Raw genomic sequence first — 22,478 nt, forward strand, 5'->3', positions numbered from 1 at the left:
AAATCAGAAGCATGTGCTGGGATTAAATATCACTTTTTCATTTACATGACACTGTGCAGAAGGAGTGATATTTAACAGTTCTTGTATCTTTGCTTGTTGTTTTCTTCAGAAGATTTTTTAAGTGGAGGAAAAATAAAAAGATAATTAATTGTACAGATTAAAAGAACTGGGGTATACTGGCAGTATACTGGCAAAAAGGCAGTGGCTGATTGAAACTGATAGGTGATATGTTCTGAAAAATAACATGTAGCTAAGAGAGTCTAAGACAAAATAAATAGTACATTAAGTCAGCTCAATGTCATATCAAGTAGCATTAGCAAGTTATTTTCAGGTCAGCCCTCCTGCATGCTTCTGCTCTCAACTTTATGTACAAACCACATGATTTACATTCATGCAGTTCATATTTACATTTAGTTGAATCTGATGTTTCCTGGTAGGATAAAAAAACCCAGAGAAACAAAACCCAGCTTTGTGCTATAAAGCCAGTCTCTGCTAGTGTATGAATAGAAATGGGAAGACTGTTCCAAAGTGAAGTGTACAGTGGTGCAACAGCATTCCAACCTTTTCAATAGAAGTAATTTGTTATTCTTAAGAAAATCTAAGGAACTGGATTATATGGCTTGTAAGCAGTGAGAAATTGGTTCGAATGTTACAAGTCATAAACCTGTACTTTTCAGAGATGGCCATTCTGTGCTTTCAGAGCCAGTGCTGTGATGTACTTTTGCCTGTTTGAGGTGGCAGTGAGGATCTGCATGTCTGAGATGCAAATAATACACACTCTGTATAAAAGTGAATTATTTTAGTACAAATACAGACATGAAACCCATGTTTTTTGCTTTCAGATTTAACAAATCAAGTAGAGACTATTGGACTGAAGCTGCAGAAAGTGACAGCCGAGATGGACCACTACAAAAAGCTGTTGATGTAAGTTTTCTGTTTGCTTGATTGTTTTGCCACTGCGCATAAAGCTGTAACCAGACCACTTTTTTGCAGAAAGCTTTGCTTGTCATAATGATTTGAGAAGGTTATGACCAACAGAAAATATTTTATCTTCATGTTACACAGTCTGTATTTCTAACAACCTGACTGAGTACGTCTCTTTGTGGAAGCAGTTTTCTTCCTCCAACTGTGTTTAATGATACAGGAAAGAGGAGGGTTAAGTCAGATCAGTTCAACACTTCATTTAACACACAAGTGTAGGATACATTTAGTGAAATTCATGTAACTTTTGGACTAAAAATGTATGTGGAAAGTAGTAATTTACATTGTAGGTTTTGGATGGAGGGAAGGGTGCGATAAAACTAATCAGAAACTTCAGTATTTAATCAGTGACTATGTTTTCTTTTTTTATTTGCCCCCCAACCCCCAAAATGGAAATTTGCTGTGACTTTCCCCCATGCAGCAGTATGCTGTTGCATTTTGTAATTTTACTGTGTTGTGCCCATGGTTTCAAGTAGAAGTATGCAAAATGTAAATTAATAAAGCAAAAATAGAACGTCATCAAAACTTGTTGGAGCTAACTGAAGCACCATGAGTGAAAAGAGAGCACTCAGGCAGACTGAAAAACTCAGCTTGCTCAGTTTTCAGCCCACTCAAAAGGTGCGGCACCTGCAGCGGTGCCACTTTTCTTAAATGTTGTTGGGCTATTGCACCTTGTTCTCCTGGGATACTCTTCTAATGGCCAAGCAGGGGCCATGCAGGGGAGTTGCCCGGTTCCCCGTGCCCAGGGGCTGCCCTCCATTGGCTTTCATGGGAGCTGTATCGGGCACCCAGAATAGGGCCGGGCACCTCGCAGGGTCCCATCTGGACACCGCGGGGCTCAGTGGGACCTGTCTCGTCACCTCTGAAAGCTGTGGGATCCAGGCTCCAGATACTTCCCTATATTTAAAGTGCTTGTTACTTGCATATAGCATAGAGTACCATTCAGAAAGAGCTGCACTTTATAATTCACTACTGAAAATAAAAATTACCATTTCAAATATTAAGCCCAAAAGTAATGAACTAGCAGTGCCAATCTCGAGACTAGCTGTCATCAATCTTTTTGTGTGTTTTCCTGAAATTTAAAGAAGGATAATTTCTTTTACAATGTGTGCTTTCTGGTTTTGGTTCCTATATTCAGGCGGTCTGACCGATCATAACGAAGTTGCAAATATTTGGAATGCTTAGCAACAAAGTATTTTAATGATATACAAGTACTGAGTATGAAGAAAGATTTCATGAACAGTTAAATAAACAGTAAAGGGTTTCCAAATGTACTATTAAAATTTCAATGTAATATGGGTACAGTTTAATAAAATAACATATATCTGTTTAAATGTAAATATGAAGCTTAACCATGGTTATTAATTGATGAAATGATGACATAATAACAAGAAACCTGCAAAGTTTCCAGCCCTCTTACCTACTAAATTGTTGTTTGTTCATTTTTATTCTCATCTTGCTTGATACTTTCATCAGTGTTGCAAGATCTCACTTTCTTGTTTGCAACATTAAACTTGTGATGCTAGGTTAGGCTGAGATTACATTGGAATTGTAACTTCCAGTTACTTAAAAATGTTAGCTAGAACTGAAAGAACTTTTTGTTTGTCTGTCTCTTAACTGAAATAGAAAATGCAAGTTAGCTAATAAATACATCAATAAATGCTGTTCAGATTACTGCATGAGTAAAGGCTGTCAATTGTTTAGACAATATACTTTTTTCTTTTTTTTTTTACTGTTTTCTTAGGGTAAAATCAGCGGAACTTGATGTCTGTCAAAATGAACTGAAGAAAATGAAATATGAAAATGGACTTTCTGAGTCAAGGTGAATGCAGAAATTATATTTCATAAAAGATTTCAGATCAGTGAGAGCAAAAATTTTATTATTTTAATGTGTTTTTTATACGATCATTTTTTTCTGGTTTTGTGTTAAAATCACTAGATTTAACTTCATAAAGAATATTTTTTATTAGACAAAACACAGGGGTTTGTCTAATATTTTATTTTCCAGGTACAAATTATTTGTCTATTTAGTTTCTGTCTGTAAATAAGAATATAGTAAGTATGATGCTGATAGTCTTTTATTTCATCTGTAGACTTACAAAAGAGCTCAAGGAAAAGGAGGAATCTCTTCTAATTTGTCAACAAGTATGCAAACACTTACAGGAAGAAGTGGCTGACAAAGAAAGGAAAGAAGAAGATCTAAAAAGAAGAACTGGTCGATCAGAAAGTGAGCTAGAAGCACTTAAAACTCTTCTTCGACAAACAGAGGAAGAGGTGGTGATGTTGAAACAAGAAAGGTAATTGGAGCCGAGTCACCATGGGTAATCTGTGACAGTACGTTCAGCCTAGACTGTTCTTTTGGAAATCTACTAAAAATAAAAGATTCCTCCTCAGCCTCTCTCACTGTCACCAAAAGGATGGATAGATTCTGTAAAGCACCAGAAGTGGTTTGTCCAGTTGGGATGCAGGAGGAGAGGCAGCAGAACGAGGGGTGTGGCTGTGGCACTGGGCTGGACTGAGAGAGACCTGTTGGTCCAGATCAGTGTTCTGAAATCAGTGCCTTGCCTGTGTGCTCAGGATAATCCTGCCCTGCCACTGTCCTCTCTCTCTCTTGCTTGTAGGGCAAAACTTGTCTTGGCAGCCCTGAGCTCGTATCCTGAAAATTTGGGATTTATTGAATGTGGTTTTGGTTTTTTAATTGTTACAGTATAGACAAAACTTGAATGAAAAAGTTAAAAAAAAAAAAAAAAAAAAAAAGGGGTGGGGTGGGGTGGGGTGTGGGAAGCCCCGCTTTGCAGTCCAGGTCTTCAGCTCAAGCTTCATCTAAACACCCATTTATTGCAGTTGTTGTAGCTGCTGTTTATTATGTGAGGCTTGTAGAACAAGAGCCCTGGAGAGTTTAAATTCTTGTAACTTGTGTTATTAGCAACTTGCAAACCGTAACAATGCTATAAATATTACAATGTGCCAGATTATAGGATATGTTTTAGTATTTGGTGAGGTCTATGGACAGCTTTCCACCAGTCTATTCTTATTCAAAAGCTTCTCAGATATCAACAAAGCTGCTGTTTGTCCTGTAATTACTTTTCAGATGTGAAAAATAAAGCATAGAGTTTCTGAGGATTCTTTTCTGCAATGGTATCTAGTTTGAGTGGCTTTGTTTTAGACTTCTGCACTTACCAACCTAAATCCATGTTTTTCTGATTGCTCTGAGTGTAAGCTATATATCCAGTTTTATTCCTAACAACCGCAGGCTTGTTCTTCCTATTTAAGTGTCCTACTAGTAAATTTTCAGTTACTGATAAATTACCTTGTCTTTTATTGGCAAAATAGAATGTGCTGTCCCCTGCTTAAGACATGGTGGTACATTATTTGTTTGTTTTGTGTACAATGGAAAATGCATTCAGAAAAGTGACTTTTGGAGAAGAGAAACATTTTTAGAGTGATGTGCATCAAGAGACGTTAAGCTATTTTTGCTCTTAAAGGGTTTAAATATTCCCTGTACTTTAGTACCTGCATGAAAAGATATTACATGTTAATTTTAAAAATACTTCCCTTCTACTTGAACCCCAGATACGTGAGTTGTTCCAGTTGATATATTGCTAATAATCTAAGTTACAAGAGTTGAAACTCTCCAGTGCTTTTGCTCTACCTCACATAACAAACAGTAACTCTTAACAGTAGAAACTACTCAGTGTTTTTAATTCAAAACCTATTTAATTTGAAACTTTTTTTACTTAATGATAGTAATATTCTGAGTTCATTAAATACAGCAATTTCTGTTTGACCATTATAACAGTTGTTCAGTGTTCTTCAAAATTTGACATGAGAAATACTAAAAATATTTGAAGTTTGAATATATGTGTGTGGAAGAAAGATCAACTGTAGTATTTTCTTTAAAACATAAAATTCATAAAACATGTGATGGCATTATGCAAATGCTAAGCAGTGATTACTGCTGTGCCTCTGGGCTCCAGGCAGGATTCGTGGGCTTACTGCACAGAATACTAAACAAAGCGGAAAAGACGAGCCTTTACCACAAAGGACTTAATTGCAAGAAAATGGCATACCACCAATCTGGGCAGAGCACATATTTACATACGAGTTTTTGTGGTTTCTAGGGAGTTAATGCTGATTTCTCATCAGAACAGAACAGAGCAGCTGCAGGAAACATTAAGACAGAAGATGAGGAATGAAGATAACTGGAGGGAGAAGGTAATACTGGATGTGCAGTTGGCACCCTTTTGATTTCTTCTTTATATTTTTTTTTCTAGCTGTAGTCAGCTGTCACGGATGAGTACAAGTAAGCCAGGTATCTATCTCCTCAAATGCAAACGTGTCAACAGTATTCTTTGTACTAGAGGATTTAAGGAGTGATCTCTCTACATAGGTTGAAACTGAATGCGAAAGGTATGTAGTATGAGTGTTTACAGACTTGGCAGATGTTCAGGTCTGATCTAGACTTCCCAGGTTTCAGGGTGTTTGTGAGGTGCCTGTGTTGGGAGTGCAGTCCACAGAGAGCCCAGGTGTGAGAAACAGGTCTGAGCCCACTGAACCTCTGGTTTCCCAAGCTCAATGCGTTCCCCGTGTGTTCTGCAGGAGGGGGTGCAGCAGGAAAAGCCACTTTCATGGACCATTGTCCTACACAAGTACAGATCTCACCCTGTTCTGTCTCCCACGGTCTGGGTTATCAACTCTGAACCACAGTTCTGTGTGGGGAAGCGTATTGGTGCCTGGATTTGTTTCCTGACATGTCTGGCAGAGGCTAGGAAAACATATATTTACTATTGAAGCAGTTTCCTAGTAAAAACAAGGTTGGGCGTTGTTGACAAGACGGAGAGCGCAGAGCCTTCCTGCTTGTGGGTTAGGTGAAGTGAAACTGAAAGTTGCTATTTGTAAAACAGAACTGTAAATAAACAATAAGCAGATGAGCAAAAATACCCTTTGCTTACAAGACAGGTGTTTGTAAACCAAAGCAGAGCTAAACAAACAAGCTGCTGTAGCATAGTGTCTCCAGAGCAGACTCCAGAACCTCTCTGGGCAGCCTGTTCCAGTGCCGTGTCATCCTCCAGGTAAAGCAGTTTTTCCTCGTATTCGGATGGAGCTTCCTGTGCTGCAGTTTGTGCCCGTTGCCCTTTGTCCTGTCGCTGGGCACCACTGAAAAGAGCCTGGACCCATCCTCTGGACACTCGTTTTCAAGTCATTTGCATGCGTTGGTGAGATCCCCTCTCAGCCTTCTCCAGGCTAAACGGGCCCAGCTCCCTCAGCCTTTCCTCCATAAAGGAGATGTTCCAGCCCCTTCGTCATCTTTGTAGCCTCCACTGGACCCTCTCCAGTAGCTCCCTGTCTCACTTGAACTGGGGAGCCCAGCCTGGACCCAACATCAGGACAGAGCAGAGGGGGAGGATCACCTCCCTTGACCTGCTGCCCACGCTTCTCCTCATGCACCCCAGGATCCCACCACCCCCTTGGCCACGAGGGCACACTGCTGGCCCATGGGCAACTTGCTGTACACGAGCGCTCCCAGGTCCTTCCCCGCAGAGCTGCCCCCCAGCAGGTCAGCCCCAGCCTGTGCTGGTGCATGGGGCTGTCCCTGCCCAGGAGCAGGACCTTACACTTGCCTTTGACCTTCATAGTCCCTGAGCTAGAATGGACCTCAAGAGTGCAAAGGCTTCTGCTCCTTCTGCTGACCTCCAGTATCACCAGTTCCCTTCGGGCAGTCCTCTCTCTGCCAGACAGTCTCCTGCTAATGACTCTTCTGGGTTGTCTTGCTTGCCTTCCCTGCAAATCAGAGCAGTATGAAAATAAAGACTTCAGTGAAATTTACTGTGAAAATACCTCTGTGTTTCATTTGACACTCCTACGACTTGGCTTCTCTGTGAAATGGCCCATCTTTTTGTTGTTTTATTAATTGTTTGCACACTTTTTTATTAAAGGCTTGCATGCACTCTCCCACCCAGGCCCTTTGGGTAATCGGGCAGTGGTTTCTTTCATGGCGAGCTGGAAGGGCAAGGTGGGAGGAAGAATGATAAACCTTCCATGGATGTATGCTCCTTTTTACATGCCCATTTTTCCTCTATTTAATGGAGTGAAGGAAAAAAGAAATTAAGTAAAGGCTACAGATAAGAAGGATGGTTAAAATACAGCCAGGAGGATGCCCCGAATTCAGGGGATGACTGGCTTGGCTGGGGAACAGAGAGTAGGAAAAAGTGAGGTTGTAGTTTGTTAGTTGTCTTTTAGTATGTACTTGGATTTGGAGTCTTCTGTGGAAAGATAATTTCAGCTGATTTTAAAAATATAGGTGTATGCCCATTTTATGTGCTGGTTGAATAGGTGGTTTCTGAGTTAATTGCACGGCTGGTTGGAACGCTGGCAGTGCTACAGCTCCTGGTTTATACTGGGCTTTGAGCACCTGCACTGCCTAACGGCAGTCTGGGGTGCCAGGACCTGTGGCAGGCCAGGATGCCTTCTCCTGGAGTTTTGGGTGATGCTGGGAAGCTGAGCCAGAGACTGTAGCTGGGATTGGAGAGTGCAGCTGCCACTCTCTTCCAGTGGGATCTGGAAAGCTGTTTACCGTAAACAACTGTGAGCACGTAAACTTTTTCACATGAGCACCAAAACCACCCCCAAATGAAAGAAAAGAATTTTTTTAAAAAAAAAAGGGTGAAGGAAAAATTGAAAAAAGCATTGAACAATAACTCTGACTTTTCTGATTTAAGCCTTGTATAATTGGTGACTAAAATTGCCATCTCTGTTTTGGTTCAGTACGTGGTAAGTGCCTGAAAGCTTTATTTAGTCTCAGGAAAATTTTTGGACTACTAGCAATTAAGATCAATTACATTTCTTTCAAAACTTCTTAACCTGTCTGTCGCAGGATATAATTTTAGAATGAGGTCACACTGTCTGCATAATCACGGTGTATTGTTGAACCTGACATTACAACAAGATAAAGGCTGCTACTAGTAAGAGAAATTACAGCTTTGCTCTCACAGCCCTTAAAATGTAGCGAACAGCAAGTGCTCCAAAAACGTTCTCATCAGACAAAAGAATCAACATGTGACAAAGTGACAAAGTTATCTTTTTCTTGGGTCAGTGTGCCATTGTGTAAGTATAAAGTGTTCCATTTTTTTATTTAAAATACAGGTAATCATAGAACGGTTGGTGTTGGAAGGGACCTTAAATTGTTTTAATGGAACAACAACAAAAAAATCTTTTACAAAAGATTTTAAGATTGATATAAACATTTGTGTATGGGTTATTTGTTTATTTTTTTAGTATGTATTAATGAGGTACATGTAAGTGGGTTTAAAGCAATTAGTAGCCATTATGCTTTCTTTGAAGATGAACTGCTATTTTATTTCCAGTTCTGGTTATCAGCTTTATTAGCTTCAAGTGTTAAATGGGAAAAATGCTTTTATAATCTTCAAAATGAGCTTAGAGGTTTTTTTATACTGCCTTTTATTTTTTTAGTATTTGTGATCAGGTAGCTTCCGACATATGGTCTGCTTCTATAATAATATATGGAGTTAATAAATGTGTTTTTCTATTATTAGAAATTCCCATAGCTAATAATGTAGAAGATACAAATATACTACAAATAATAATAATAATGATGACAATAATAATAGCTTGCGTTGAGGATCTTATAAATATACCAATTTTAAGCTAAACCTTAGCTGGGGGATTTGTGCCTATTCCATGTCCAGAATTGGGTATATTTTGATTTTAAAAATAATGTAAGTATTTTCAATTTATCTTTTCCTCAAGAAGAGTTAGGAGGATTTGTTATACTTTTGCTCATAATTACTATGTGAAATTAGATAATTGTAATTAAGCTCATTCTGAGCTTCTCTGCTTTTAATAATTTTAAGTAATTAGGCTAGTGTTGTGCATGTTTAATGTGCCTTTCATATTCTTCCAGCGCGCTGCAATTAAGTCCATTAGAATTCAGCCTGCAGAAACACAGTATTAACATAGTGGTTTAGGAAAAGTATTTTTCAAAATACAGCCTTTGGTATTGGAGAGTCTGAAATAAAAGCCTCCAGAAACCAGGCTTTTATTTTCAGGAAATTATGGCTGAATTTTCACATTTGCATTTATAATGTTAAATATGTGAGATGTCTTAAGGACTGGGATATTTTACCCAGAATTTGCAGCTCTTTCACTTCCATTTCACCACTTTTTTTGTCCAGAGCTTGTCCCACATATGTATCATCAGTGCAGTGTTGTTTGGACTCAAAAATGAGCCAGAGCTGCTCCCTACAGTCCTCAAGCCGTGGAGCCTTGCTGCTCCCTGGAACCTTGAGCTGGTGATGGGGCCAGGGCGGTGGCTGTGCACCACCAGCACCAGGCATCCTGCTGCTGCTGTGCGGAGAGGTTCAGTGGAGGTTCCTCTCTGCTCCTTCCTCTAGATTTCTGGTATTTATAGCAGATTTAGGTTAAGAGGCACGCATGATGGAATAGGTGCGTGGTGCTAACATGCATTGCACTTCTAAATTGCAAGATGGCATGTGTGGAGTGTGTGTCACCTGAGCATGGTCCTTGGGAGCCGGCAGATGAGCACTCTGTATGGTAAACTGCTACTCTGACAAGGCTGAGTGGCAGAGCGTGGATAAGTGATTTTGTAAGAAAGAGTTAACACCTTTATATTTTAATATTGAGCTTATGGCCTATTTTAAGCACAGTGGATGTTGTTTACTGTGAAATGTATCATTTTACTGCATTTGAAAGTCGTAAAAAGCTGAATTTTACCTCCAGAGCAAATACTTCCAGCAAAACAATCATCTATTTCAAGAAGTAGCTAAGGATTTTGTAACAGTGTTTTCATAGTGATTTAGCATGAAGTTCAATTGCCTACGTTTAGGCCTCTAGCACCACTCGAGACACCGTGGGGCTTGTGCGACGTCTCCCCAGGGCTGCCGGCTGTGGCTCGGTGCTGGTGCAATGCAGAGCAGAAGCCAGCTGTGCCACTGGGAGCTGCCGGCCAGGGGAAGCTTTCCCTCGCCAAGCTCCAGCGGTTGCGATTGTTCGGATGTGTCCAGCGCCCAAAATCTCAGTCTGCCAAATTTCACATCACTCCATTTATGGCAGTGTAGAATGTGAAAAGTATTTTAGGATGAGCTGCTACGTATTGTTGAAACCCACTTGTTCCCTAGATGGAGATTGGTCTGGCTAAAGGTGAAGCACGACACAAAGAAGCAATTCTTAAAGTCAAGGAAGAAGCGAGAGTGGAACTAGACATTGAGAGACAAAAACAGCAAGAACTAATCACAAAATATCAGAGAGATCACGAAGAGCTCCAGAAGAAGGTGTGTAACACTCGAGGCAAGTTTTGTGACAGTAGTGTAAACTATTAAAAAATGGTTCATGAAGGACTAAAGCCATCTTTATGTGTAGTCCTGTATCTAAATGATATATTTTTTCCCAGTCTTAGTATATGTTATATTTTTTTCTTTTTTTTTTTCTTTTTTTTTCTTTTTAATGGAATGAGCCAAAAAGTAACTATTCTAGTTAAATTTAAATGGTGTGGAAGTTCTTTCTTTTCTTGCATTTTCTCTACCGGAAGTTCATCTATGTCCATGGACTGTACTTATTACTATTTTTAAACTAACATCATAATTTTTCAAAAGCTTTGGAATGTTTCAGACTATGATGAGTTCTCACAAAACCATCTGTACTAGTGTTGGGTTTTTTTTCCTTTCCCAGATTAATTCAGCACCAATGGGGTAAAGTCTAGTGGCCAGTTAACTGCTTTCTTGTCTGTGTTGGTGGTTGCATCACATGCTGTTGGCTATTCCCAGCTACCCAGACCTACAGTTTTTTGGAAATTTTATGTAGAAATTGAAATTTGTACCTATAACCTTAGTTTTCAAAAGATTTGACACATTTCTTGAGAATTCTGGAAAAATCAAAGAAATTTGTTGAGATTATATTGTTGTTTAAAATTCAGTATTTTGCACAGTGTTTTAAAAAGCTGAAAATAACAGTTTGGCTTAGTTCACTTTCCAAATATTTGACTATGATTTTAAAACCCTGAAGAAATACTGACTTGCAGTAAAATTTTTTTTCCCTTTTTTACCTCTCTTTGTTTGTTTGATCTTGGATATACTAATTAATCTCTCTGTTCCGAGTGAGTTTTGATTAATTTACAGCTCTGATATCCTTTGAGAGTTTTATGTAAATTCAAAGCTTTTTTTTTTGCCTCTGAGGACACACATGTTTGCATCTGTGTTCTTTTTTCCTGAAGTCAACATTTGTCTGATACTTAATTGTATGTATCTTAAGATATCCACTGAATATAGACTAATGAAATTTTTGTCTAATCTCATGCAGATACCAGGTTTAATATCCAGTGCCACCAATAGCTTAAGGATGGAGACAGAAATTCTTGAAAAGAAGCTACAAGATGCACAGATCAAACTCGCAGAGAAAGATGAAGATAAGGAAAAAGAAATTCAGAGCCTTAAAAGACTAATTACTGAGCTTGAATTTCAGCTGACAATGGAAAAGAACAATAACGAATCATTTCTGGACAATATGAGGAAAGAAATGAAACACAAGTCAGATGAACTGGAAAAATTAACCCAGGAGAGGACACAGCTGATTCACAATTTGAGTCAAGTTCAAGAGGAGGTAGGAACATGACTGAGGAAATGCCTTGCTATTTTTACTTAGAGACATGTGATTTCTAAAATCATTCACAGCACCTATATTTCAGACCCTGTTATGTACTGGTTTAAAAACCATTGAAATTAAAAGATTTATAAAACTAGTCCATCATAATTTCATAGATACAATATGTCACAATATATCTTAAGTTCTTAATTCAGCAAGCACTTAAACTAGTGTTTAATTTTTTCAAAAAAAAAAAAATATATTTATCAGGTCCTGCAAGGCATTTCTTGGTCTCTAGCCTGACATCATGCTACATAAGCATGAGTAAACACTAAAGCATTCTTCATGTTTTTAAAGTAGAAGACACGGACATTTCTCATGCTTTGAACTGGACAGCAGCAATCCTCCCAGTAATCTTACTTATTTTGGAAATAATTTGTATGAAAAAAACTTCATACTCTCAAAAGGAAGAAGAGTGGACCCAGTCCTGTTTAGAGTAGCTTCTGGGGCAGAGACTACATCTCTTAATGTAGGAGTATGTGTGTGCATCCCACTGTGCTAATGGGGATGCATCTCACCTCCCACCAGTAAAGCCACTTTCTGTAACATAGGAATGCATAAAACCTAATCAAATGTGAAGAGAAATTTGGCTGGTGGATATTCTTACCACAAGCATTTGCTGAATGTTTGGAATATAATGGGAAGGGAGGAGAGAGCTGTACTGCTCTACGAGAAATGTGAAGTCAGGGACTGCAGATAAGATTAGACTGGAATGTCCAAAGTAATTAAGTGGCAGAAAAAAAATGGTGAACAGAGAAAATAAACCTCTTCAAAATGAATTAGGGCTTGGGTCGATATTTATTTCTTCCTTGAAAAGGGTTCAGAAACACTGTGTTAGTAAAATTAGAATGATGTTGGCAGTTCTTCTGTCCTGTACCTATGGAAAATGCTCTTGGAAAGACCTTCAGCAGAGTAAGGAACACTTATCCTCAATTGTGAGATCCACCAGCTCTGCTGACGTTCTTAGTTTACACACTTACACACACACACACGCTCTCACACATACTCACACCCACCCCCCCACCCCCCCCCCCACACCTACACACACACCCCCCCTGAAGCAGAATTCCCCCTCTAATATAAATTGTGTGAGGAAATGGGGACATGAGTGGCTGAAAGCTGAAACTGTTTTTAGGATAAACTTTGCACCAGGATACTTTCTCAGATTTGCAGGTAACAATTCCCAAATAATTTCATGGACTATCGGTGACAGTCTGAGTGGCAGGAAAAGTAATATCTAACTTTCTTTTGTTAAGTTGCCTGCAGAGTTTGGTATTCAGAGAATAAGTTCGATTGGATATTTATATCTCTCCCTCTTTTGCCTCTGCATGTAGTTATGTTCCTTCTCCAGCAGCTCCTTCACCGGCAGTTGGCACAGAAGTTAGACATCCTGAGCAGAAATTCTGTTTTTCCACTCTACATCCGCTACAAAGTAAAATTTTAAAGTCTTAAAAAAAATTGGTCAACAAAAGACTCAATTTCTCCATAATTTTTGAAGTTTTGACAGAAACGTGCCTGCAAAAATGTAGTAGTTTAAGTAACCTCTTCTTGACTAAGCAGAGTTTACCGTCTTCCACTTTAGTGGGAACAGACTTCTGTGCTCTGACTGTACTGATACCGGTAATTGCTCTTCAAAACATCAAAAAAGTGCTATTGAGGTTATCTTTCTTACACATTTTCATCCCTGTATACACCCACTGTCACAGTCATGTGGCGAATTTCAAATACAAATGTTCGTCCTCCCTTCAAGGTGATACGTGAGCTGACCTGGCATACAGCTCATTCCCTTAGCGCTGAAGAGGTTTACATAGAAAAGTTTGTGTCCGAGCAATGAGGTTGTGTGTGACTGAGGGGGCTCTCCGTGTGACTTGATCGTCACACTGTGCTGGAGCTTGCCTTGGTGGTTGCTTCCCTTCCATTCTCGTGGACCTCCTGGTGTTGGCCACAATGGCTTGCTAGAAGAACAAAAGAGTGGGGGGTTCTGCTTGTAGGAGTACTTTCAGTAGTTCTGACTTCTGTGACTCAATTTAGTGATGTCGGCTCTCGTGTTTTCTTTGCTTTTTGTTGCAGCTGGAAGCCAGGAAAATTAGCATCACAAATAAGTTCCACACAATATAACAACTTGGGGACTTCTGTAGTGCTGGAACGGTTTCAGTTATCTGCTCCAGGCCCTACCAGTCACTTACCATCACAGTGCAACGCTTGTGAAAAACACTAGACTGAAAATTATTTATCCCAATTATTTGGGAAATAATAATCAAGAATGCAGTCACAAAAAAAAAAAGAGTGCACAATTATTTAAATTAGAGAGGAGGATAACTTCTTGAACATCTTATCATAATGAACTGGCACAGTAGTACTCAGCCTCTGTCTGTTGCTTTTTCCTTTCCAAGAGCAGCATTCCCAGTTTCCCCCTCGCTGGAGGGTGGGCAGGAGATCAGAAGTAACTTCTGATAACTTACCTCATATTTTCCACTGTCTCCTGAGGGAATGAAGGGTGTGTAAATGCTGATGTATGTCCTTCAGTTCTCCTTTCAGAGAAACCAAAATATGGGGAAGCATGGAAGGATTTGTGTGCATCAGCACCCTCCAGCCGCCCCTGCCTTAAGCCTGAGAGCTGAATAGGCGCAGGTTTTGACTAATGGCATTTTGTACAGCCAGTGTTTGTTTCTGTTTGCAGAACACTCTTCTCCAGGAAACGGTGCGCAGAGAGTGTGAGGAACGCTATGAGCTGACTGCAGCTTTGACTCAAGCCAGGGAACAAGTACTGGAACTAAAAAAGCTCAGTGGAAACTTCCCGTTATCGCCGTGTTCCCTGGCTCAGGGCAGCCTAACCTCCCCTGCTGCCCTGCTCGCTGATTACGGACAGAAGAGCCGCACAAGCCCGGGCACTGGGAAGGAAATCAATCTCTCCGGACAGTTTGGTATTTCACGAGCTGCGAAGGCACCCACCTCCGGTAAGCGTAACAGCAGCAGCAGCATGGCCTTGCCGGCTCTAGCCCCACCGCATCCTCCGAGAGGAAGGGCAGCTTCGCTGAATGAGCCCAGGAGCAGGATTACTGCAGCTATAAGAAGACAACTGAGTCAGCTCTGACAGCCACGTATGCATGCATAGCGCATGGGAAGCCATTCCAGTGCATCAAATGACCATTCAAATGACCATTTACTTGTGGACCCTGAGGGTCAAATCTTAGCTGATGCAATTCATGCATTTTGACAACTTAATTTTAAGTTAAACTTTTATACATTTGTAATGCCGTAATGTTTCTTTGTCCATTGCATATCGGCGTAACTAATTGCTACCTACATTTCAAAATGAGAAAAGTAAAAAACAAAAAATATTGTCTCTCCAAGAGGAGCACATCTTCAATAGGCGTAATTAAAATAATTGCTAATTTCAAATACTATTTTACTTAACCACTTCATTGGAATCTTCCTATTTTATGTGTTCTCCCATGTAGCTTAATTGCTCGTTTCTGGTGTAAAAATGTGATTTGTTTGGTTAGAATCGGATTTCTGCCATTATTTAATTGAACAGTATTACATTTGCAAATAGTTATGCTTAGGTCAGTGAGACTCGCTAGTTGTGGAGTATATATCACTCAGCATGAAAACGTGGCCAATCTGTCTGCTCAGTAGACTAGCTGTTGGCAGGGACACTCTGTGTGCAAGTCTTCAAGCTGTGCTAATTAACAAGGAGTTGAAGACTTAATACATTTTGTCCAAAAGATGGTTGCCTCTTGAATTTCATTAGAAAAGTGCCTTTGTTAAGCATAATTTCAGGCTTCAAAGTAGACACGCTGGAGTTCTCTGTAAAATTGTTACACAGGAGGATCAATATCTTGATTTACTCCTTGATATGTGGAACCGTCGTTTGTTTCAGAGTATAAAAAGCCCAGAGAAGTCTCAGTTATCTTTGCTAGCACGCAGACACTGCAGGAGTAGCTGCTCTTTGAACACGGCAGCTCTGCTGCTGTGGCGGTTTGTCGGTGTGGAGCACCGGGTGGGCAAAGCAAAACAGCGATGGGCAGCACAGTCTGGGATTTTTACTTACTGTGTCACCAGATTCTCAAGTGTTTTGGACAGGTAGCCTGAACAGGGCCAGTTTGGTGACAGTAACAGCTTCTGGCGACAGCCCGGCGGTCAGCAGACAGAGAGGCAACGAAGCAGCCCAGGTCAGCCTGGCAAGTCACTTGGGCAGAGGTGGACCTGCCGCGCTGAGCCAGCTTGGGCCAGGCCTTGGGCCAGGGCAGAGCTGTGGCTGAGCTCCAGGCTAGTGGGAGCCCCTGGTGTGGGGGCAGCTCAGACTACTGGCGCCCCAAGAGTCACTCTCTTGAAAGACCAGGTTCATCTTCTGAGACCCTCGGCTCTGGCTTGGACAGAAGCTCCATAGGAGGTAAGTTAGAGGGGAACATTTTGGAGACCCTCAGAGCACGCATAGGAGGACTGAAATGGCCTGCTCCTGTTTAAGTTTTGGGACTGGTCTTGCTCTTCACTTGGAGTCATGCAGTTGCTTCTTCACAGGACACGTTTATTTTTTAAAATATGTTTACAATTGCACCATGAACCTTGGCCTTCTCAGGATTTATTGGTCATGAGGTAGTCCTGTACGTGACAAAATGACAGTAGTAAGCCGTGTCTTCAATGTTGGAGAAAATTAGAAAAGCAATGTTGAATCCAGTGGCATGACAGGGAATGCATTTTATTCAGTAACGTTGGTGGAAGAATCTACTGTTCTAGATTCAGTCTCTGGCACTAGATTTGAAAACACACTTTGTCTTAGCCAGCTGCTGTTCCCACTGAAGCCATCAGTAAGCCTTACCTGATTTCAGCGGTAGCGGAGTTTATTCAAAAGCTCAAAAGTCCTCTATACACAAGTTCCAAAAGCAACAACAGAAATCAGTATTCTGAAGATTACTCTGGTAGCTGCTGCTGCACGGGGATGGTGTAGGTGCTCTGCAGTCGCCTGGCGGGTTGAACGGACCTGAACTGACTCTCTGAACCCCAGCTGATGGGGGGGTGTTAGACTCAAACACATACTGTCCTGGGGAGAGTATAGGCTTTGGGTGCTGGAGGTCCAGCAATTCACCTCTTGGCTCTCCTCAGCCCGGAGGAGCCCGGCTTCCCTTCCCCTTGCAGGAGAGCCCGGCGGTAGCTTCCCCGAGCGCGTGCTGGTGGGCTGCATCCTCCATATGCGCACTGGAGCCTTGTCCGGTTTACTAAAATGGGATTATGCTTAATACCGACTGAATAATGAGTTGGCTGACAGCAACAGTGAGTCTTAAGCACAACCAAGGTACTTGGAAAGTGGTGGGAACTGACTGTGGGACCTGCTGACTTTGCTCAGATACTTGCATTTTTCTTACAAATGTTGAAAATTGGAAATGTCAAAGATGTGAAAGCAATTGCACTGAAACACAAGCCTCGGGAAATGAATTTTTCAGCAATTCCATGAAGGCAGAAAGAAGGGATGTTTGAAGCCTGTTTGGAGGATGGCCAGAGTCCCCTTTTCTGGTTGGTGACGATGGTCATTTTTTGTTAGGAATGATCCTGACTCCTTTGAGCTTGAAAATTGTTATTCCACTGTCCACCCACAGTCTTTGTGTGCCAAAGTAATAGATTTTCATTGAGACAGCTCTTAAAATTAGGAGCATCAGAGCTCTATTACATAGATCTTTCATAAAATTTTTAGATGAACTTCGGTTGTATTTTACAGTCTTAGGAGAATTTTTAGGTAATGTAAATCTGGTAAATGCTATTGCAAAATTTCACACCCTTGTGCAGCTACGGAACAGGTGTCATGGTGAACCCCGATGATGTAACTTGGCATTTAATACTGGAGTGCTTACATGGAAGAAAAGGTGGGATATTTACCTGTGGACCATTCCGCTGGCTGGAATCACCCTGTGCAGTAACATCTGTGCTTAAGGTAAAGCCAGAGCGCAGGCGCGGAAAGCAACCTGTCCGGTGATGGGTATCGCCAGCCCCGCGCCGCGCAGCCCTCCCGCCCGGGGCCCGGGGCCGTGCAGGGCAGATTTACAGGCTGGGCGCTTGCCCGCTGCTCCGGTGTTTGTGTCCTGCAGCAGCAGCAGCAGTAAAGAATGACTGCGTGGTCCTAAGTTGTGAAGAGGGGAATAGCATATACAATAATGAGAGCGGTCACAGAAACAATGTTTCTAACATGAGGGAGTGTATAAATCATGGATCCAAACCAAGTCAAGCACAAATATTTCCCTCGCGGAAACCCAGAACTCCTGCTGCTAAGCAATAAACAAAATATATGTCGGGAAAACTTTTTTAACAGCTTTTAAAAACAAATTAATTTATTTCACATATTAAAGGAAAGTTTACAGAGTATTTCTCGTAATGGGATGACACGCATCAGCAGGAAGTACCCCGGAGAATGCGGACGCCTACTTACGTCGCTGCATTTTCAGGAAACAGAGCGTGCTGGAGGCAATACGCCTGGCAGAAGTGCTATCATTTATGAATGTTTTTTTCGGATGCTGGACCTTGGTCTGTAGGACTCGTGGCACAAGGGAATACTAAAAAAATCTCTGGGCATGAAAAAAATCTGCCTCTGTGGGATCCTGACCCGCTGGCTGTAGGCAGTAAGCCATCCTTTCGTTTCTCAAGGTTACAGGAAAGCATCCCATGGCAACGGCTTGTCTTGTTCTTGCTTGATGCAAAGGCTTCTGTTTTATCCTTGACAGAGCCGATATTGTTGCCTGATGGAGAATAGTAGCTTGGACAGTCCAAATCTTTGCATAAAGTATTAATCCTGCTTAGCAGGCTGCCACTTTGCATCCAGTGTGCTGCCATACTGTGTTGTTAACAAATTTATCTATTTATTTTTATCCAGTAGTCTTCACTTCCAGAGAAGTTTCACATATTCAGTGTCTTACTATTACCTGGAGAGAGTTTGCGTGCAATAGGTGAGCGGAGCATGGTTGGGAGGAAGCAGCCGTGCCGGGGTGCGAGCTGCGAGGGGCTGCAGTCACGCTTGTGGGTGGGGGGAGGAGGCGGTGGGGAGGCCAGTCCCGGCCAGGGCCCCGCGATGCTGAGCTGGGCGTTGCGGTCTGTGCTGGCACCCCCTCCAGCCTGCCCGCCATACCAGGCCTGATTCCTCCGGGCGTGGAACTAAGAGTCACAAACGGTGGTCTGATGCTTTAGAGAAGGCTTTGCGGGGGCATCAAACATCTGTGTTTGGCCAACTGTCTTTTGAGTGCAAAAGCATCGTTACTGAGGGGGGAAGTGCGTGCATCTGCGTGGGCAGGGAGGCACAGGGCACTGCCCACAGCTAAGGTGGGGAAGGGCCGGAGGAGCCATCCCAGCGTTTCTGACATATGAAGCAACAGCAGGGTTGTCCTGAGATGCCTCAGACCTCTGCATGTGCTTTCGCAATGCTCCGTTTAAGCTGCTGTGCCAGATGGCCTTCAGCCTTCGGCGGGGAGAGCTGCGCAGCCTGGGGCCGGACCTTTGCTCTGCCCACGTCCCTGCCGAGGGTGCGGGTGGGAGAAGCTGAAGGTGGAGCCGCTGGCTTGCACGCCTTGCACGAGCACATGCATCCATGGTGACGCCTGGCTGCTGTAGCAGAACGAGTGAGCACTTCTTAGATAACTGCAATACAGGGGTCATTGTCTTCTTGCCCAAGACTTGCATCCCGGGAGATAGAACCAGGTGGACACAGCTGATGTAGCCTAGAGTGGAAAAGCTCTGAGCAGGGGACGTCCTGCAGGACAGTAGGACAGGACCTCTTCTGGGGACAGTCCTTGGTGCAAGCTGTGCTTGGAGCCATGCCTTGGCTTCATCCCAGAAGGAACTTGGTTTGCGCTGAAAGAGGAGCAGAAACAAACAGGAAAGATGGATTGTGTACCTACAGCTAGCCTGGACTGTCAGGAGGTTGGGACCCACGGCAGATCGGGGCCCGAGTCCTTGGGCAGCACTGGAAGCACCAGCACGTGGGCTCCATGGGCTGCCTTGGAAAGGACAGACCCAACTCAAGTGATGGTGTGAGTCGGAGCCCATGGTACAGACAGCAAGAGCCAGGCACGTTATTTCGAGCACGTCACACATGCAAATCGATGGCTGTTGGACAAGAAATGGCCGGTGGGCAGCCCGCGGGCAGCCCAGGCAGGAGAGCCTGGCTTGCCCAGGCACACTCCCCCACCCGGCTCCCGTGCTGGAGCAGCAATCAAACTTAAAGCAGCCTGTGCCTCTTATGGGGTCATCACTTTTCTACTGAAAGTTGCCCAAAATTTCTTTGTTCTCCACGGATAATAGTACAGAAAGGGTCAAAGACCAGCTGGCTTGCTGCTTCTTTGGCAGGAGATTGAATTATTGCTTGCCATATGTATCATAGATATAAGTGCTCGCCATATGTATCAAACGTCTATTCCTAATAGGATATTACAAAATAAAGCAGTGATGTGCCTCATTTATTAAAAATGATAAATAGATATTCAGCTGAGTTAGTGTGTATGATCTGGGATCCCAGCCTGTGGCTTGCATATGGAGTTTTTCCACAGAGGAAGAAATTAGACTTAAGATGAAAAAAAAACCCTAGTATGTGAAAATAGAAACTGGAGCCAGACCCAATACCATATATATATATATATATAATTAAAATGTATTAATCAGGAAAACAAAAAATAGACTGTCTTTCTTTTAATTTAAAGATATATTTGTTCTGTGAGGTATTCTTTGCTTTAAATTCTTGATTTGGCTCCCAGTGTTTTATAACTAATTCCCTTTAAAGCCTGCAGTGTGCTGCAGAGGCACTGTACGGTTTTAATACAAAAGAAAGGAGCAGGATAATGAAATTGGGGAAATTTCCTGTCTCAGACAAATCCCACACGCCTTTATTTTTAGTTATTTAAAATGGAGACCTATTTACATAATGAAAATCTGATGTTCAATTTAATCTTTAATTGTTATAGGTGGTTAAGTGTATTCTACTGAAGAAAGAATAAACTCCATATGCAACCGTAATGGTGTGAAACAATATAACCAAATATGCTTAGCACTTATGTGGCTTGGGGTTTTTTTCGTCCTCAAAGCATAGTACAAAATCAATTTTGATAGGATAATAAAAAGGGTACTGCAAGAGATTAACATTGAAGAGATTTTAACACCGGAAATATAATTTGTGTGATGGAAAATATGAGCATCTGGCATTGCACTGTGAGCTGTTCCCAGATAATGAAAAAAACAAAAACCTTCCAAGGAAGCATGGCCAGTTCCCGCAGATTACTTTTGCTTGTCTCTCCAGAGATACCCTCTAGCCTCTGAAACAACCACACGACAAATGTTCCCTCCTTGCAGTTTTCCATCTGGAGCCTCGAATGAGTGGTGAATTAAGGTCAGTGCCAGGATGTGACTGTGTTTCTTCCCAAAGAAGACATCCTAGTCAAGCCAAGGCTGGATCACTGAGCAGCCTACCAGCGTGATACCTTCTCTTCTACCAGTGTGGGTCCCGTCGCACTGTAACTGGGCAGCAAAACCAAGAAAAATCCCACCAGTGCTTCAGTGGCACAAGCTGGCGTTACCTTGAAATCAGCAGGGTAACGCTGATCGCATTGGCCTGTTTAGGACTTGCTTGACTCCACTTTTGATGGGTAGCCCTTCACAAGGAAAGTCCATAAAAGGATACTTAGAACTTTTAAAAAATTCTGCTTTGAAAAAGTATTGAGATAAAAAATGTCTACAATGCATATTATACCCTGTCCCCACACCTCCTGTGGGACTGGAAGCCCTTTTTTTGTGCTCCACAGCTCTTGTCCTCCACTGAAGCAGCCTTCAGCGACGTGCCTGGTACCAAGGTGGTTTCCCATCTCTCTGAAGATCGCTTTAAAGAGCTTCTTGGTGTAAGTTGCTGTGTCCAAGAAGCGGCTCACGGGTGCTGGGCTCCGTGGCGGGCCAGCCTGTGCTGCCTTGCAGCTCTCCATGGGGACGTGAGCCTCTTGGCGCTTGGCACAGCAAGGGTTTGGAGGATCAAAGCAGAACTGAGGGGGGGGGGGGGGGGGGGGGAGCTAAGTCAGGGAGTCAGGGCTGAGCTGGAGCAAAGCCTCAGGTGTCCATGAGAAGCAGAGAAGAGCCTGGAGTGTCCCACCACATCTGGCCGTGGTGGGACCTTCCCGTGCCGGCCCCGCGCAGGGCTGAGGCTGCCGCTGTGGGTGCTCGCGGCGTGCAAAGGCTACAGCTGGAAGCGGAGCAGGACGGGCAGGCTGGCAGAGCTGTGGCCTTACCAGGCTTGGGTGGTACTAGGGCGCGGATTGCGCTGTGCACGTCGCTTTCGTTCGTTGCCTCTGTACTGTGGGCTTGTATGTGATGCGTAGTGCCTGCGTTAGGGTGTTACTGCGGCGCTGCAGGTAGCGAGTGGCATTCTGAAACGCAGCGCTGCTCAGCAGGCAGGGCAGGGCAGGTACGGCACGTGGAGCGACACGAAAGCGGTTCCTTGTCACCCCTGTGCAACCGTTCGTCTGCTTGTGAAATGCCAGCGTATCCCCGTGTCCGCAGGTCATGGGTAAACAGATACTCTGCTGCTTTCCTTTTTCTATTTGTCCTCTATTTGCTGTCGTACACTAAACAAAATTAGGAACAAAATGAATGTGCTAACGCAGAAGCGTTTTCGGTTGTGGAGCTTGTCTAATTGCACCCGAATATGTCACTGTGTGCCGCACCACCTCTTCAAAAATCAGTGTGAGCCGTTATCTTTTTGTGTGAGTCATAACCTAAGGTACCAGAGAATAAAAGAGCGGTTCCAAATCACCCTGTGAGTGCCATCTATTCCTTACTCTCCTGTTACCCATGCTTGTTCCCTT

General features: G+C 42.6%; 1 protein-coding gene across 4 annotated transcripts in view; it reads left to right on the top strand.

Annotated features, from left to right (window-relative positions):
* LEKR1 (leucine, glutamate and lysine rich 1) overlaps positions 1-22,425 on the top strand; it is a 66,977-nt gene extending 44,552 nt beyond the window's left edge. For all 4 annotated transcript variants that reach the window (XM_056359181.1, XM_056359183.1, XM_056359184.1 and 1 more), the window contains exons 6-12: positions 843-924; positions 2,726-2,803; positions 3,075-3,278; positions 5,103-5,196; positions 10,137-10,289; positions 11,314-11,613; positions 14,336-22,425. In XM_056359181.1, coding sequence (XP_056215156.1) covers positions 843-924; positions 2,726-2,803; positions 3,075-3,278; positions 5,103-5,196; positions 10,137-10,289; positions 11,314-11,613; positions 14,336-14,749 — 1,325 coding nt within the window. In that variant the 3' untranslated portion in view covers positions 14,750-22,425. The remainder of the gene's footprint in view (positions 1-842; positions 925-2,725; positions 2,804-3,074; positions 3,279-5,102; positions 5,197-10,136; positions 10,290-11,313; positions 11,614-14,335) is intronic.
* Positions 22,426-22,478: the final 53 nt, after the last annotated feature.

Source organism: Falco biarmicus, chromosome 13, assembly GCF_023638135.1.
Source record: "Falco biarmicus isolate bFalBia1 chromosome 13, bFalBia1.pri, whole genome shotgun sequence".
Lineage (NCBI taxonomy): Eukaryota > Metazoa > Chordata > Aves > Falconiformes > Falconidae > Falco > Falco biarmicus.